We start from the raw sequence: 18,821 nt of genomic DNA on the forward strand, positions 1-18,821 counted from the left end.
TCTAAGAAAAGCCCAAACCTCATTTGTGATCCACACGCTCTACCGGGTCTTTCGAAATCCACTTCCTGGCATTTCCAAAGGGGAGGGGTGAGGAAGAACCAGCATTTATTGAATCCTCATTTATGGTGAAGGGTTTACAGCTGATGAAACCACGCCTCAGGGAGGGGTGGGGCGCAGCCAAGCCGGCGGGAGGGGTGCTGCGAGCCTTGCTTCTTCTCGGGCCGGCCACCTCCATTGTGCCATCCTGCCCAGTTTGAGAAGAACTAGGCAGAGTGGGAGCAGCACGAAATAGCTGTCTGGGCAGACAGCCTTCATACTGAGACCAGGATTCCAGAAAGTCCTTTAACCTCCCTGACACACGATCCTCATTTATTATAAGAGTGGGCGTCACTGTCAATATCGTTGAGATAATGTGTGTAAGGCATCCCCCTGGAGCCCAGCATGTACTAGGTTCTCAGTAAGTGGCTCAGCGTGCTGACTGCCCTTCAGTGAGGTCATTAAGACAGACGCCCAGGGGCGCCTGGGTGGCGCAGTCGGTTAAGCGTCCGACTTCAGCCAGGTCACGATCTCGCAGTCCGTGAGTTCGAGCCCCGCGTCGGGCTCTGGGCTGATGGCTCAGAGCCTGGAGCCTGTTTCCGATTCTGTGTCTCCCTCTCTCTCTGCCCCTCCCCCGTTCATGCTCTGTCTCTCTCTGTCCCCAAAATTAATAAACGTTGAAAAAAAAAAAAAAAAAAAGACAGATGCCCAGTTCAGCCCAAGACATCTGGTCCTGCCCATGACCCACTCCAGCTCCAGGACCTTCCAGGTCTCCTCCCTACCTCGAGGATAAATTCCTGACTCCTTGACTGGACATTTGAGTCCCCCCACAGAGGAGGCAAGGCAAAGTCAGGGGACCTGGCCGCCTTGTTCACCACTCCCTCAATCAAAGTTTGCCGAACAAAAGCCTAAAGCCCCAGCCTCCCGTCCCGGAAGCCTCACTCTTGCCCCCTGATCCACAACAGTGACCATCACCCACGTGTGCCCTGCACCGCCCATCCTCCCTGCCTCTGCTCACTCAGCAGCTTCCATCCTTCACGCCTCAGCCTCCTCCTAAACCCTTGCAAAGCCCGGTCAGGCCCCTTGTGAGGCCAGCACTTGGCCCATGCCACGTGGCTGCTGGCAGTGCTGTGCTGGCTGACCCCTGTCCTACCCGTCACCATAAAGCAGTGTCAGACAGGCTGGGCCCAGTGGGCCCTTTGTTCCCTGTGGGTAATGGCATCTGAGAACTTTTTCCCAGGCCAAAGGGCAGCCTGGTTTCTAGAAGAGACTCCAGCTCACCCCACACCTGAGGGCCTCTGACCCTGTCTACTACACCTGCCAAATCCTGTCATCCTCTGACTGTCTGAATCTATCTGTGTGTGGGCTGGGGTCGGGCCACTGTCTTCCCACACGACGTGGAGGTCCCTGAGGCAGGCTCTGAGGGGCCCCGAGGAGATGTCAGTTAGGAGGTATGTTGATAGGTGCAGCTTTGACACGTGGTATTAGCTGGGGAGGCCAACCACTATAACGAACATGGGAAAAGGCCATGTTTTACCCAAAGTCTGGGCAGATGTCTGGGGCAGCCTTCCCTCGAGATCAGGCTCTATTCTTTCTTGTCCTGCTATCGTCGTCCACATGCGGCGCCCAAGGTCATTGTGAAAAGGGGAGAATTCTCTGCCCTCTGCCCGCCCCCCCAAGTCTCTCGCCACTCCCTTTCTCAAATCTCCTGGTCACCTCTTACCCCATCCCGGCCAGGCCAGGAGGTCATGGATAGCATTCCGTCCTCTGATCTCTGCTCAAACTGTGCCCCACGCATCTGGGGGACCCTCTCTGTGACCAGGCAGGCAGCCCTACCTTGTGTAACAGCACACAGCGTGGTGTAGCCCTCAGAGGCCGAGGAAGAGTATAGTCATTAGCCTGAGACATTGGAGACCCTTTCAGGGAGCTGGGTTTTTGTTCAGAGAGCAGAGGTAGGTCCTATATGTGGGTAGACTGGAGGGGGGTCGCTGGAGGCAGGAGTATCGTGCACAGGGCTGTGACCACCCAGCAGCCACCGGGTGCTGAGTGCTGCGGCAGAGGAAGGGGGAAGTCTGGGGCTCCCGGTGGAACCCCTACCTCGACCGGGGGCATTAGGGAAGACTTCCTCGAACAGAAGAAACCAGTATTGAAAGAGGACTGGGAACTTCCCAGAAAAAGGGGGAGGAGGGGTGAGGGAGATGGCATTCCAGGCAGAGGGAACAGCATGGGCGGAGCCTGTAGGAAAGAGATCACATCTGGTACAAGTAACTGCAAATGGTTCCGTGTGATGGGAGCCCAAGGCTAAGGGAGGAGGGGACGTGAGGATGGAGAAAACCGGGCCAGATGGTGGAAGAGTGGCGAATGGCAGGCTAAGAAGCTTGAGCCTTAAGGTGGACATCTGTCTTCCATCAACCCCTCCAGATCCACCTGCCACCTGTCTCCATCTGGCTTTTTCCCGGAGACCTACCAGTGTAGACTATAACCACAGGCCATTGTGCCCTCCAGCTTGCAGTTGGGTTTGGGCAATAGGGAACCTTGGCAGAAGAGGGAGGGGGAGAGGAAGGTGGGAGTGCCCACTCCTGGCTCCTGCCCTGCAGGGTCACCTGCCAGGCCCGTGATCCCTGACCAAAGATGGCCCCTGTATGTGATACACCAGTTCGTGTAACTGCCGCTCCTGTGTGGTTTCCCATGCATCTCAGCAGATTGTTCCCTCATCAAACCCTCCTTAAATTATCCTGCCTTCAACATGCCATCTGGTCCCTGTTGGGATCCAGGCTGATACAAACTCTACGAACAATGGAGAGCCACAGAAGGGAATTGAGTAGGGGTTGACACAGCCTGATTTGTGTTTTAGACAGCTCTCCATGGCTAGTCACTGAGGATAGATTGGGGCAAGGGGCAGAGGCTGAGCTGGGGCCCTGGGGACGAACTACAGCTCTTGTCACCCGCACACAGCCAACTTCAGACTTGTGGGGGAAGGCAGAAATTCTGCTGCAGGCTTTCATTTACAACTGTTTGGTAGATTGTTTGCAAAGATGGCCACAGAATCCCTTCTCCAAACTCCAGCCTTTCGTATTGTGACATTGATGCTCCTCCCAGGCGGAGGTGGAGTCTATTCCTCACCCCTGAAACAATTGGGGGGGGGCGCCTCATGAATTGCTTTGATCAACAGAATACGATGAAGTGACTCTGCACGTTGCTCAGTCCAGGACTTAAGAGATCTTGCAGCCTTGCTCTCATTCTTCCAAAATCCAGCCACGACTGAATGCTGAAGACCCATCAGTATGGGGAGGGGCCCCGTGCCCACCTCAGCCAGCCCCGCAGTGGGCCCAGCCCCCCGCGGAACGCAGCTGCATGGAGCCTGGCCAACCCACAGGATTGTGGAAAATAATAACTCCTCGCTTCTTCAGCCATTCAGTTTGGGCATAGCCCACCATACAGCAATAGAGAACCTACAATGGGTGAGTACTTCTCTCCTTTGCAAAACCTTGCCCTTCCCTCGTGGCCCTGCCCACCTGTCACTACCTCTTTCCGGCTGAAAACCATCACTCCCTCCTCTGAACTCCACTGCTCTTTGTTCCCACCTCCCTTGTGACCCTTCTAGCATACTGCCTCATGGGATAACAGGCACCTTCCTGGGACACTGGGTACGTTGATCACCTGGGTCCTAACTTACATCATTCCAGACATGATGTGGAGTGGCTTATGTGACTCGAAATATGATCTTACTATGCTTATAGCTTCATTTCTCAGATGGCACAATTGAGGTTTGGAAATGACACGACTTGCCCAGGGTCACTAAGAAGGGATGGGCCAGGATTTAAACCCAAATTTATACCTCTCAGGTGTCCCCCATGTTGTAGTTACTGGAATGAGTTGCTCCAGGAGGGAAAGGATCCTGCTTCCCTGCTGGAGGGGGAGGCAGGAGTCACAAGTAGGGTCCCCACCCTGGGCATCCTGTTCTTCAATACTGACGTATGTCCCAAACCCAGGAATCCAGAATTCTTCCCATCAGCGCATCTGTCCCCATGTCACCCACTGGGCCGACACACACAGACAAGCACCCCTTGCATCTGGTCTTTATTCTCCATGTTGGTCTGCCCTGTGTCTTAACCTAGCCTCTCACCTTCTTGCCCAACAGAACAGGCCCAGGGGTGGTAAGCTTGGGGCCATCGGATCAGGAAGGAAGAGTCAACATGGCATTATTTGGCTCAATCTGATCTGCCTTCTGGGAAGATGAGATAGGGCCACAGGGCCAGGCAGGGAAGAGAGGCTTTGACCAGCCCTCTTTGTTGGGGGATGGGGAGGAACAGAAGAAGGCTGCAACAGGATTTGTTGAACTGACATTTATGGAGATCTCCCACCTTTCTGTGTCAAGGTCAGGGGCTGAAATGACCGTGAATGAGTAAGAGGTGCCTCGTGGAGCTCTCTGCCTATGTAATGTCAGAGCTTAGGCTCAGGGTTCATCTCAGTCAGTCAGGGAAACTGAGGCTCAGAGGGAGGGTGAAGAGGTCTGCCCACTGTCATATAGCCAGTGACAGAGCACGGTTCTCCTCATCCACCTTTCGGGCCCCTGTGGCTGCCAGTCTACAGTGCAGAGGACCCAGAAACTCACAGGGGCCTGGCATGAGTGCGGAGGCCTCAAGACCACCTCCTCCTCTCTGGCTCAGGGAGGGAGGAGACGGAACATGTAGGGTGCAGGATGAGGGACCCTGTAGGAGACGGGGCTGGAGCCTGGGGCTTCTTTTGTGCTGTTACTCAAGGTAGAGGAAGGAAGACCTGGTTGCTATTCTCTTTCTCTGCCTATTGAGTGACATTATAACCGGGGATAGAGACCTCAGAAATCACTCTCTACCAGCCCCCTCTCCCATTCACAGAGGAGGAGGCCAAGGAGAGGGAGGCTCGCGGCGGCTTCTCAGAGGGAGTGCAAACCAGCGATGCCCAAACTGGCAGCTGAGACTTGGGGCCTGGCATGGTTGGATTTGCAGAACTTTGGGAAGGCTGTGACCGTGTGCTCAACAGACACCTCCAGGAAGCCTTCTCAGATCGCAGCACCTCCAGCTGGGCTCCCTAACGCCAGCCCTGGCCTCTGGGGAGGCCCTCAGCAGAACTCCAAGTGCTGGTCCACGGGGACGTTGTACTTGAGCTTGTGGGCTTCGAAGAGGTCACACAGCTCCTTGATGTAGCGCCGGTGAAGCTTGTCCACCTCCTCCTGCGAGGGATGCGGCGTCTTCTGCACCTCTATGGGCTTTCCCACTGCAAGACACAAATGTGGGTGCTGGCCCAGAGCAGGAGCCACGGGGTTGCAGGGGACCTTGGGGCAGGTGCCCACCCCCATGGTCATCTCTGCAGGAAACTGCTTTACTGCCATCCCTTTCAGCCCTGTTTTGGGTGATGGATTCTAAGATGTTATAGCAACTCCAAGATTCTGACTCAGTAACCATACCAACTGGCATTGCAATGCGCTCTGCAATGTGCCAGGCACTTTCCGTGCATTAGCTCTAATCCTCGTAACAACCCTCTGGGGATAGAAACTCTTACTATTCCCGGTTGACAGGGGAGGCAACGAGGCTCAGAGAGGTTAAGTAACTTGTTCAAGGCCACACAGCCAGGAAGAAACAGTTCTAGTTTTTAAATCCCAGGGATATGCTCTTAATTTTCAGGCTATACTGTTTGGGGAGCCCAAGATGTCATGATTAGAAGTGCCTGTAGTTCAGGGTGCCTGTGTGGCTCAGTCGGTTGGGCGTCCAACTTCAGCTCAGATCATGATCTTCTGGCTTGTGGGTTCGAGCCCCTTATCGGGCTCAGTGCTGACAGCTCAGAGCCTAAAGCCTGCTTGGATTCTGTCTCCACCTCTCTGTCCCTCCCCTGCTCGCTCTCTCTCTCTCTCAAATATAAATAAACATTAAAAAGAGAAAAAGAGGTGCCTGCAGCTCTCGGGTGAGGTGGGCCAACTGCCCAGACAGCAATTCTTACCGCCCCCGCCCCACCCCCCCCCGGCTTGTAATGCCCCCTTTGTTCTAGGGAGAAATCAAGAAGCCCTAACTAACCTCTTCCTCTGGTTCTTCCTGGCTGGGAAGGTAGCTCCCTTGACTTTTCCTTTTGGGAATAGCTCTGGAGGCAGCAGCAGGATTTTTTTTAACCTTTAAAAAATTTGTCTTTAATATCTATTTTTGACAGACATAGTATGAACAAGGGAGGGGCAGAGAGACAGGGAGGCACAGAATCTGAAGAAGGCTCCAGAGCCTGAAGAAGTCAGCACGGAGCCCGATGCAGGACTCGAACTTACCAACTACAAAAGATAACGTTACCTGAGCGGAAGTCAGACGCTTAACTGACTGAGGCACTCAGGTGCCCCAGAGGCAGCAGCGGTATTAACACGCATGCAAATATTGCCACAATAAAACAGGAAAAGTCATGGCGGAGGGGATTCACCAAGTCTGTGCTCAACTAACAAATAAATGGATGGATAAAGAGGAATGGACCTCTCTCGATAGGCTTTCTCAGAGGGATCTGGTTGGGAATCCAAGAGGAAAGCAAATAAGGAGTCCAAATCGCTGAAAAAGTAGGGCTGAGTCCATGCATTAAGGCTCATGCCCATTATTTACGGGAAAATCCCTCAGGCTCTAACCCAAGCCTATTGATTGCTACTCTACACAATTCTAACAGACTTGGGATGCTCTTTCCTAGTATTCACCTTTCTCCAATGAGCCCTATTAGATCCTCTAGGGCAGAATTAAACTCTTCTTCTCTAGCATAATAAAGAGTCAAATAGGTCCCCATTCAGTCCTCAATTTTGTTACTCAAAGGCAGTGTGATCTTTTGGAAGTTACTTAACCTCTCTGAGCCTCAGTTTGCCACGAGTGCAATAGGGATAATAGTCCCTACCTGGAAGGCTCTTAGGCTAAATTGAGCTGCTGCAAGTAAGGAAGCCAGTGCAGTGCCTGGCACGCAGCAGGTACCCTGTAATCAGTAGTGACTGCTGTTCTTCGTGCCTCTGTTACGGTTCCCATCCCAAAGGGCCCTGTATTAGGGTTATCTGCTTGCGTGTATGTTTCCCAGTCTAGAATGTGAGCTCCATGAGGGCGACGATGTGTCTGACCCGTCTCCATGTCCCCCTTGCAGCACATAGTCCAGGTCCCTTTCCCTGGAGCCGACCCCTGTCTCCCCCCACCCCACCAGCCTGGCTCTCAGCTCACCCACGGTGGTGATGGGCTGGCGGTAGGGTATAAGACCAAAGCTGTACTGGAAGACGCCACGGCCATGGAAGAGCGGGAGGGAGATACCCATGATCTTCTGCAGCCGGTCCTGGATGCAGCGCAACCAGGAGCCGGGAGAATTCTCGACCTGGTCAAATAGTTCATTCTCCCCGAAGGAGAAGATCGGCACGAGAGCAGCCCTGGAGGGAGACGGGAGAGACGACACGTGGAAGGCCCTAAAGAAGACCCCAGCTAGCTTCCTGCCTGGACCCGGTGACCAGGAACTGGAGCAGAGGACAGAGCCCTGGGCCAGGAGTGGGAAGACTGAGTTGCCTACCAGACCTGCCGTAGCTTTGCTTTCTGAACTTGGGCAGGTCCTGGGCCCTCTCAGGGCCACAATCTCCCAGTTGTAACAGGACAGATAGACCGGAATGCTTCAGAGAGTCCTCCCAGATATAAAACATCTGTGGACTTTGTAGAAAACCTCTCTCTGGCTCCAGCTAACTTGTATTCTTCAAAGACGCTTCGAAGCAGAAGAGTTCTGTGATATGACCCAAACTCCATTTTCCCAGATCCCATAGATATCAGATCTCGTGCCAGCTTTGGGCAAATATATCCCTTCCCACCTAGTCCCTTTGATCACCACACTTGTCTTCTGAAATCTTTTCTGGGTATTTGGGCACGACATAGTACGGATCTCCCCAAGATAGAATCTTCATTGCAAAGGGACTAAGACTCTCCCTGTCCCAATACAATCTGCATTAGTCTCTGCTGTCTGCCCGCCCAAATATAATCCTTGCCCATCTCCAGCTGAACGGAGAGCCCTCTTCCCAGATACCCGTGCATCAGGGCGAGTCTGACGAAGCCCTTGCGGTTCCGCAACAACAGCGTGTAGGCCCCGGGCCTGGCATTCAGTGCCTCCTGGGCACCCCCTATGATGATGGCCAGCAGATTGCCACCTTCTTTCCTGTTGAGAATGTGAGCAGCGCTCTCCTTGTCTGATGTGACCAGCCCTGGGAAGAGAAGAAGGTGGTCAGGTACGGGGCAAGGGGGCAGGGATTGTCAAGTGGATGTGAGCCAAGAAAGCGATCACCAAAAGCGGCCACAGAGGCCTGGGTCCCCACCCCACCCACTCCAGCTTGGAGTTCCCTGAGGACTGGAACTGAGTTCTCTCCCTTTTCCTGACACCCTCGCCAAGCTCACGGCCCCACATGGTGCTGTGGGAAGTACTTCCTTGGGTCTAGCCACCTTCTCCTATTGCACATGTTCTTGTAACAAGTACAGAACCGTTGGGGCGCCTGGGCGCTCAGTCGGTTTAGCGTCGGACTTCGGCTCAGGTCATGATCTCACCGTTAGGGAGTTCGAGCCCTGCGTCAGACTCTGTGCTGACAGCTCGGGGCCTGGAGCCTGCTTCGGATTCTGTGTCTCCCTCTCTCTCTGCCCGTCCTTGCTCGTGCTCTGTCTCTGTCCCTGTTTCTCTCTCTCTCTCAAAAATAAATAAACATTACAAAAAAAAAAAAAAAGTACAGAACGGTTGGCACCCTTGCCACAATGCCTCTTCCCATGCCTCCAGCCTCATCCTCTTGGACTACCCCAGGGTGTAAAGACTCACCCCCCGACATGATGTAATCCCTGAAGAAGGGGACCCGGAACCACAGGGTCAGCATCATCAGATGGGGGCGGATGCCAGGGAAGAGCGAAGGGAAGCCTGTGCTCTCGGTGCACAGGTTGACAAAGGCTCCAGCAGCCAGGACCCCGTGGGGGTGGAAGCCGGCAAGGTAGTTCCGGGAGGGGTCCAGCTCGGCGGTCTTGACCAGCTGCAAGGACAGCAACCTGGTGAGCCAGAGCTGGACCTGCGTGCCGACCCCGACTGTGCCACTCATCAGTGTCGCTCCCCCTCTCTGAGCCTCAGGCTTTTAAGAAGATCGAGATATGATGTGTGAAGGCACCCAATGATACCGTCTCAGATTCACTGCTGGCTTCGGACAAATTGCTTCCCTCTTGGGGTCTTCATCTGTAAAATGGGGACATTTAGCCTTCCTTCCATTCAGCCTGCCTTCCTCCCAGAACTGCTGAGAAGCTCGAGTCTGTTGGTGTCCTGGAATTACCAAGATTACTACAGGACCAGATATAATTCGAAGGCATCAGAGGGACACACGGGGGCACCAGCCTGCTGCAAAAGGCCCGTTTCCACAAATCTCAATATAAGAAAAATTGGCACTGAAGACCTGGGAGTGAGCATTCGCAAGGTATAGCAGGAGTGGTTGAAAGAGCATGCAGTCCAGGAGGCTGGCCCTAGTCCTCTTTACCCTTCTGGACAAAGCAAGTGTCTCCCTGTGGCTCCCTGCTCCCCCGACGCCAGACCTCCATCGCCCCTTCATCACGCTCTTTCCCCAGCCCTGGGCTCTGCTGGCCAGCAACTTGCCAGGGTCTGGGCAGGCCGGCAGCATGGAACGGGGAGCAGGGACCACGAGTCATCACACATTGACTTGGGAGAAGAGAGCTGTTGTCCTTAGCGGCTCCAGGATGAAGTGGGGTGAGGGTGAAGGGCAGGAACTGAGCTAACAAATGCTGCTCTCAGCCCATTACTGGACAGGCTGCTCCATGGCTCAGTCTGCAAAGATGGCTGCGGTGGGCAGTGATTATGTGTGTGTGTGTGTGTGTGTGTGTGTGTGTGTGTGTGTATGTGTGTGTGTGTGTGTGTGTGTATGTGTGTGTGTGTGTGTGTGTGTATGGGGGCAATCCCTTCCCCACCCTGCCAGGACCCGCAGGCCCACCCTTTACACGGTCCTGCACCCTGGGAGCCACAGGCATCAGAGTTTGAAGGCTCTTGAGGTCCCTGGCCCTGGCAGGAGGGTCTCTGATAGGACTGGCCAGTCCCTGCAATCTGCACTCCTGGGCGCGGGGCAGTCCTTTCCACTCTGGGGCAGCTTTGCCAGGGTGAAAGTTCACCCTGTCATCAAGCTAAAACTTGCGGCAGGTGACTCCCTGAGGATTCTTGTTGCTGCCTTTGTGGTCCAGGAGGCCTGGCTACCTTCTCTTGGAGCCTGGAGGGACTTGGCGCAGGGTTGTGGGGGGAGGGGTGATGGGCAGCAATGGGGATCTGAGCCTGTCTGCCCCATCGAGGCTGAACAGCCCCAGACTCTCCTGCACTTGGTTTCTGTAACCCACCCTCCTGCCCAGTATGGCCCCCAGTTACCCACTGACGCTTTGCAGAAAGGCTGCAGGGACCACAGTTGGGGAGACCATTGCCTCCCGTACGAAGACAAACCCTTTCCACTCACGCAGTGAGGACTTGCTGGATATGAAAATAAAGATGGAACAGAGAAATCTCTGGCTATTCTCAGTGAGAAAGGTGCTTGCACAGGCACCCATCCGGTGGTGTTTCCCTACACACATACCTGGCTCCCCTCACGGAAGCACTAGCACATGAATTCCTTCTCAGCCAGCGGGAAGGCAATTTTGTACAACCTCCATGAAGGCGATTTGGCAATAGCTCTCACAACCACAAAGTGGAATTGACCTTTTACCCTAGCAACTCCACCACTGGGGAATTGCGTGTGCTTGTGCAGAATGATATTAACCACGGCATCTTTTTTTTTGTACCGTCATCAACCCCGCATCCCCTCCCATGTCCACCGACAGGGCCCGTTCAGACAAATTGTGAAACGTTTGCCCCTCTGCAGCCCTAGGGAAGTATAGTGAAGATCTCCCTGGCCTGGCAGGGGAAGGTGGCCACAATCCCTCGTCAGGACGGAGCAACGGGCAAGACGGTGCGTGTGGAATGCCGCTGACCGGGCCGGCAGAGGGGGCGCGCGCTTGCTTGTGTGTGGACAAACGCTGGTCGACGCAGTTGCCTCTGGGGAGGGAAGGGAGGAAATGAGAATTGAGGTGGGGGGGGACCCTTTACCATACACCCTTTTGTCCCTTCGGAATTCTGAACAAGAACGTATGACTTATTTTAAATGAACAATGAATGTATGAATGAACAAAACAAATGAATCAACGAAAGAAAGAAGGATCATCCTTGATAAAGAAGGCTTTGCGTGTTGAGACACATCCTGGTGAATGTGAGCGCCTGTGTCTAGACGTGCGTGCCAATACTTGCACGTGCGGTTACGTGTGCGTGACCTGGTGTGTGCACTGATGGGTTGTCACTGTCCACCGAGGCCTGGTCTGCACCTCCCTAGACAGAGTCTCTACTGCTGTTTTTCTGCGCTAACCTCTTCTATCTGTCCCCCTGGGCCCAAGTGGTGTCACTCCCTCGCTGTGAGGGTCTTTTTATTATTTTATTTTATTTGATCTATTTATTTTTATTTTTTAAAATTTGTTTATTTTTTAATTTACATCCAAGTCAGTTAGCATACGGTGCAACAGTGATTTCGGGAGTAGATTCCTTTAGTGTCCCTTCCCCATTTAGCCCATCCCCCCTCCCACAACCCCTCCAGTAACCCTCAGTTTGTTCTCTATATTTAAGAGTCTCTTATGTTTTGTCCCCCTCCCTGTTTTTATATTATTTTTGCTTTCCTTCCCTTATGTTCATTATATTTGTTTTGCTTCCCTTCCCTTATGTTCATCTGTTTTGTCTCTTAAAGTCCTCATAGGAATGAAGTCATATGATGTTTGTCTTTCTCTGACTGACCAATTTCACTTAGCATAATACCCTCCAGTTCCATCCACGTAGTTGCAAAAGGCAAGATTTCATTCTTTTGGATTGCCGAGTAATACTCCATTGTATATATACACCACATCTTCTTTATCCATTCATCCATCGATGGACATTTGGGCTCTTTCCATACTTTGGCTATTGTTGATAGTGCTGCTATAAACATGGGGGATGCATGTGTCCCTTCGAAACAGCGCATCTGTATCCCATGGATAAATGCCTAGTAGTGCAATTGCTGGGCCGTAGGGTCTGTGAGGGTCTTGAGATTAAGACCACCTGTCTGATGCCTCACCTGACCCAAGTATGGGTCTGGAACAGAGGCGATGCTCCAGAAAGACTGGAATGAAGGAAGAATGAACACATGAATAGAGGAGGCTGATGCAGCCTCAGAAGGAAGGCCCGGTTCTGCTGCCAGCTCACATGACCTTCGCCAGGCCCCTGCACTCCCCATGCCTCAGTTTCCTCTCTATCCCCCAAGACAGTGATAATGCCTCCCTGGCAGCGTTGCTACTGGGTTCGGGTGAGGTAAACGGAGAGGGGAAGGTTTATAAAGCGCTGCGTTCTCTGCCTTGCTCCCTCAGTTCTCTTAAGGAAGAAGTGGGACTAAGCAAAGACAGATGGGTGTCTGGGGAAGGCCTTCTCTGGGTGCGTGTCATGGCAGGCTGCGTACCAGGCAGTGGCTGGAGAACGGGATGGCCAGGGTGCTAGACTCTGGCCAGGGTGCATATATATGTGTATATATATATATATATATATATATATATATATACACAATATATATATATACAATATATATACAATATATATATACAATATATATATTATATATATATTATATATATACAATATATATATATTATATATATACACAATATATATAATATATGTATATATTATATATATATACATATAATTACCATAAAATTCACCTTTTTTGAAGTGTGCAATTCAGCAGTTTTAGTATCCTTCAGAAGTGAACAACCATCACCCCTATATAATTCCAGAGCATTTTCAACACCCCAAAGAGATACCCCACACCCATTAGCAGTCACTCCCCATACTGTAGCCCCTGGCAACCTCTAACCTGCTTTCTGTGTCTATGTGCTTATTGCCTACTGCCTATGTGTCTATTTGCCTATTCTGGGCACTTCCTGCACACGGAATCACACAATATGGCCTTTTGTGTCTGTCTTCTTTCACTTTAGCAGAATGTCTTCAAGGTCCATCCATGTTGAAGCATATATCAGTACTTCATTCCTTTTTACGATTGAACACTATTCCATTGCATGGATATACCGTATTTGTTGTTCACTGATCACTCGACAGACATTGAAATGATTTCCATCCTTTGGCCATTACAAATAATGCAGGCACGAACACTGGCACATTAGTCTTTGTGTGAACACGTTTTCAATTCTCCCAGGGGTGTCACTACTTTGAACCCCAAGACCCTTGCCTAGAAGACCACAGCCCTGCGGGATGAGAGAGGCATCTCAAGGAGAGGGCATCTGGACCGTGGGTGGGAAAGAGGACCACGAGGGCTGTGTCTCTGCCCTGTCTGCCCAGTCCCATCTCTCAGCAAAGGCCCTCATGCCTTCTTACACTCTTGGGGTGACCCAAATGCCTCAAGAACCCACTGTCCTGATGGCCCCTTTACGGTTCACAGATCACCCACACCACTAGCCTGTGTGACCGTGGCCCTCGGGAGGTCGGCTGCAGTGTGAGAGCCCCCATTTGATGGTTGTGCAAACTGAGATGCAGAGGGGTAAGTGACCTGCCCAAAGCCACACGGATGACCTGAGCTCAGTTCTGCTGTCTCCCGCACAGAGCACCAGAGCACCAGGCCGGGAAGTCTTTGTTCCAGACACAGAGAGCTACCTGGAGACTCAGGACTAACTCTGGGGTCTTTTCCTTTTTAGTCAAACTTGGAATGTCCAGGCGGTTAGCTTCAGGAGAAGGTGGTTCCTCCATTGGCAACCAGGTCCAGGCCCTGGAGAACCTGTTCATGACCTATTTATGTACCTTGATTGCTTGGCAGTTTAAAAATGCAGGGCAAGCAAGGTTTGGTTCAGTAGTCTGGCTCTGGCCTTGGGCATCTCATTTGTGGCAGATTTCCCAGAGGATTCTGCCATATATCAGGGTTTGAGAATCACTGCTTTAAACCAAAGGAATCCCCTTCCAGCTTTAGGCCGTTGGCCGCGCACACGCATGCGTGTATGGGGCGGGGCGGGGAGACTGGGTCCTTGCCTGCCTCCTCCCATCATGGCCAGATGAAAAGAAAGGCTTTGAGCCACCCCCCCCCCACCCCTTAGCTGGTGAGTTCTCCACCCTGCCCTCACTGAGCACTGAGCAGACAGAACAGACACCCATTGACATCTGCAGCTATATTCCCTCAGTTCTGAGAAGCACCTTTTTTTCACATCTTAACATTATGCTATCAAGATGCATTTGACAATTTTAATTGGAAGAACTTTTTTTCTTAGTGGTACATAAAATACCGGTATGTTTTACCATCAAGGATATCTTAGAGTTGAAGACACGCAGGATGCGCCAAGCACAGAGAGCTGGAAAGAGTGCCCCAGGCGGTACGCATTCCCAGCACCTACTGTGCATCAGGCACCTCAGGACACCTGCTTTCTCCATCTCCTGTTCACTCTGCAAGGGAAGTACTGGTGGCAACGGCTCCATTTTACAGACGAGCAAACTGAGACACAAGGTCAATCCACTTGTTCTAGGCCACATAGCTAGTAAAGTCGCAGAGGCAAGATCTTAACACAAGCAGCCTGGCTCTGTGTGTGTAACCTGTGGGCTCTGCCGCCTTGTAGGAGTCCCCAAGCGAAAGGTGGTGGGGGTTAACGGGGTCAAGGGGTGCACTTCAGGTGATGGCACCAGCCCAAGTGACACAGCTCATGCCTGGAGAGCTGACAGCAAAGGGGGCAGGTGAGGCGTGAGCATGGGTCCAGAGTCCAGGGACCCAGAGTCTAATTTTTGCAGGCCAGGCAAAAATTAGATTTGATATTAGGTGTCGTGGGAGTCCCCGCTGTGTTTTAACGTTTTGTGAGTATCATGGCTGCTGTGTGCAGGATGGACGGTAGGGGGCGTCGGCGGAAGCAAAGCCCAGATAAAAGAAATGATTGGTTAGGATTTAAGCAGTGAGTGGGGGAGGAGAGAAGGGTGAGACCCGGAGGAGTTTGGGAGTCAGACCCCAAGCTTCAGAGCAGCAGCTCTCAACCGGGGCCAGTTCCCCTACCCCACCAGGGGACATGTGGTAACGTCTACAGACATTTTTGGTTGTCACAATGGGGAGAGGAGAGTGCTACTGCCATCCAGTGGGGAGAGGCCAGGGATGAAGACAGACCCCTCCCCCCCAATACGGACACACCTACAACAATCATTCCGTGTCAAATGTCCACGTGCCCAGGGGCAGAAAGCCTCCTGAGAGCTGCGGGCTGGGAGCAGCGGTGGGGGGAGGGGATAGCAAGGACCGGAAGTGAGCAGGAAGGGAACCCCTCATCCCTCCCTGCAGGGCAGCCCTAGAGCTGAGGGGAGAGCTGTGCCCAAGGCAGAGGTAAGACTCCTGGGAGGGTCCTGAGGACGGGCGCAGGTCTCTGGTGTAGGAAGACCCTCTCACAGGCAGAGCCCTCCCATGATGAAAGGAGCCACCAGCAGGAGGAAGTGTCACCCCGTCCAAGTGTAAGCTGGAGATCTGTCCTGGGCAGGTGGCTGGCTACCTACCAGGTTAAGAGACCCCAGTATGCTGGAAGGGGGCCGGGCTGGGAGGTGGGGCACGAAGTCCCTAGTGATGCCTGCAGGGCTGTGGAGGAACCGAGGGATGTCCCAGGTGTGGGTGAGGAGGTGTTCCGCACTGTCCCCAGCCTGCAGCATTTCCTGACACCAGGTCACCGCCCGGCCACAGCACTCCACCCCTCAGGCCTGGGCCTGTGTAGACAGTGTTTGCTTTGGGGTGATGAAATCTTCACAGGGGAAACCCAGCTTTGGGGCTGGTTTTCGGCATAAGGTGGGATCGGCGCCTCCTCTGCAAAACATTGCCCGATTCTTCGTCATTGGCTCTTTAGGAAGCCTCTAGCATGAGTGGAGAAAGCTGCAAGGCCCAGAAACAGCGTTCCTAATCTTGCTCGAAATTCCATCACTAGACGCTAGTTCATAAAATCACACGGAGAACTGACAGAAGCTCAGAAACCCACTCGCATTTGACAGAGCAGCACGGAGGCTTGTGAATGTGGGAGAGCTGCGGCAGAGCTGAGGCTCCCTACCCTCTGGCCACCCCAAGATCTCCGCGGGGCCTGCGCTGTAAAGGTGTGTGGAAGAGTGGGAAGGTCTCCCGGGAGGAGGTGGAGAAGCGAATCTGCAGGCCGCAGCCCCACCCCTGCAGGCTCCCAGCCTAGGACAGGCGAAGTCAAAGCGCATGCCATCTCGCCCTCTGCTGGCCACCTGGCGGTACTGCTCACGCTCTGCGGGGGGTGACGCACCAGGCCGGCCCCTGGGCAGCAATCCTGAAACACTACAGTGGAACGAACTGTGGCAAATCAGGGCAGCGTCCCACCAGTGTCAATAGTGCCGAGGTTGAGAGACCCTCCTCGAGGGCTGCCTGGCTGGGGGAGGATCAGGAAGGGCAGTGGAGGGGATAGGCACAGACCCTGCTTGTCTACGCTGACAAGATCTTGGGAGGGCACCGTGCAGAGGAAGCAAATATGGGGAGAAGACCTCCCCCAATCTGGACCCTCAGGTTAGCCTCAGCACTGCCCATTCACTCTGCCCTTCAACATCTATCACTCCTCATGAGGGTAGAAATCCCTGCCACTCAACTTCCTGCCCTCTGCCCAGCTCCTGCCCTGCTGTCTTGCCCTGCCCTGCCCTGTCCCACCCTTGCCCTTTGCCCAGGAGGCCCTGCTTACTGCGGTGCTAGGGGCTTCTGTATCCCAGCTCTTTCCCTGCTTTTGCTAGTCCTTGCCAGGCCCCCAGGACTGTCAGAAGGGAGCAAGGCAGCAGCCCTGAGTCCCATGCTGAGTGCCCACGAGTCAGTGAGTTGTTTAACCTCTGTGAGCCTGTGTTCTCCCTCCCCTCCCCCTCCCCACCCTTTACAAGCTGGGGACCTAATTCCAGCAGGGGCAGGAGGAGGCGGGGCTCCAGGATGGGGTGGGAGAAGCCAGGCAGGTGTGAAGGTCAGAACAGTAGAGCTCTGGGCTGTCAGAGTCCTCCACAGCACGTGCAAGCTTCCCCAGAGTCCCCACTGACTTAGTAAAATAACACTAGCTCCTAGTTTACTGAGAACCTACAAGGTGCTTTCCTGACATCTCAGTGAATCCATCCAACTCAGTGATGTATGGCATTATCCCTTTACATATGAGGAAACTGAGGCTAAGAGAGGCTGTGAAACTCACCAAGGTCGCAGCTGGTTTGTGGCAGACTGGTATTAAGACCTAGTCTGTCCAGCTCCAGAGGCCACACTCTGTGCCTTTCTTCTCCTCTGTTTCCAGGGAACGGCCAGCTGACCCTGCCTGGCACCTCTCTGTGTCCCCACTGCCTTCCTACCCTGTCCCATCTGGCCAATAAGCCATCCCTGCCCAGCTGCTTATATCTGAGGGTTTAGTCTATCTGGGATCCGGTAAAAGGAGCCAAGGGGTCTGTTAAATCCCAGGGTCTGTTTCACTCAGGACTGACATTTGAGTCCAGGGTCGAGTATCCACAATGGCATGAGATGCCCTGAGTCACAGTGAGAGATTCAAAAGCGCTCAGAGTAGGAGGGCTCAGTCTGCTTCCTGAGGAAGCTTCCTGGGGAAACTGAGGTTCCGAATAGGGCAAGACCTTGCTCAAGAATTTGTTGAGTGGCATCGGTCACACCTTTGTCTCTCTCAGACTGTCATTCTCCTCATCTGATGAAATGTGGGGCTAGATGGTCTCTTAGGACCTTGAGTTTATTACATTCACCCCCATACCTGACTGCCGCGGGGTTTACACCTATAAGATACGTATGTGTGCCACACTATATGCCCCACAGAGCGCCTTCCAACCCTGTACACTCATCATTCCTCACATTGGCCCCACATCCCCGCAGATGGGAAACCATGGCCAGAGAGAAACTGGACTCTTTCCTAGGCCACATAGTGGCATGGCCAAATAAGCCCCTACCTCCCCGCCCAGTATTCTGCTCCCTGCACACAGGACCATGCTTCCGCCACGGACATGGCCATGCTCCATCCAGTCCCAGTACTCACCGAGACAGGGAAATAGTCCCTCATGTACTTCCACAAGAAGCAGCGCCTTATTGCTTGGAAGGACCTGCCCCCCTGCCGTGGCTTTTCTCGGTCCAGGTACCACCAGGTCGCATACAGGACACTGAACAACCAGAATCTGGTGAACAGGAGGCCCACGAAGACGACAACACAGATCTGGGCTGGGGAGGGAAGCAGGAGCCATCAGTGGTCAGAGGTCTGAGAGGAAGGACGTGAGGCTGTCCACGCTGAGTCCGCCCATATGCCCAGCACTAGCAGCACGAACCTGTCCAGCCCGTGGCCCGGGGGGAAGAGATCGGCTTCCCACTCCTTCAAGGAGGGAATGCACCTGCCAATGTCATGCTGGGAGCACAGATTTGAACCCTGGGCAGGCTGAACTTCAAAACTCACTTTTCCCACTGTACTGGGTCCCGGACCCTGGTCTTCCCTCTCCCCCTCCTTCTCCCCAGTAAAATAGTCTGCATTCACCAGGTGCTCAGTGCTTGCTGGACAACTGATTGGGTTATTTCTTTCTAGTTTCCATCGTCTGAGACCTTGGAGAAAACAGAGACACTTTTTCTCTGCCCAGCCCTCTCTGTTGACCCTCTGCCCTGTTTTCCCACAGACAGAGCTGGCCAGATCCTTCTCTTATTGAAGCCCTTTCATGGCTTTCCCATAACCGGAGGC

The 18,821-nt window shown here is 53.3% G+C and overlaps 1 protein-coding gene across 2 annotated transcripts in view; it reads right to left on the minus strand.

Moving 5' to 3' along the window:
* Nucleotides 1-4,367: 4,367 nt before the first annotated feature.
* Nucleotides 4,368-18,821, minus strand: part of MOGAT2 (monoacylglycerol O-acyltransferase 2) — a 56,835-nt gene continuing 42,381 nt past the window's right edge. The window contains exons 2-6 of one of the 2 annotated variants that reach the window (XM_045483967.1): nt 18,138-18,316; nt 8,848-9,052; nt 8,074-8,248; nt 7,236-7,435; nt 4,368-5,292 (exon numbers count right to left, since the gene is read on the minus strand). In XM_045483967.1, the coding sequence (XP_045339923.1) occupies nt 5,138-5,292; nt 7,236-7,435; nt 8,074-8,248; nt 8,848-9,052; nt 18,138-18,316 (914 nt within the window). In that variant the 3' untranslated portion in view covers nt 4,368-5,137. The remainder of the gene's footprint in view (nt 5,293-7,235; nt 7,436-8,073; nt 8,249-8,847; nt 9,053-18,137; nt 18,317-18,821) is intronic. The other variant, XM_045483968.1, reaches the window with a different exon arrangement.

This window comes from Leopardus geoffroyi, chromosome D1 (assembly GCF_018350155.1).
Source record: "Leopardus geoffroyi isolate Oge1 chromosome D1, O.geoffroyi_Oge1_pat1.0, whole genome shotgun sequence".
NCBI lineage: Eukaryota > Metazoa > Chordata > Mammalia > Carnivora > Felidae > Leopardus > Leopardus geoffroyi.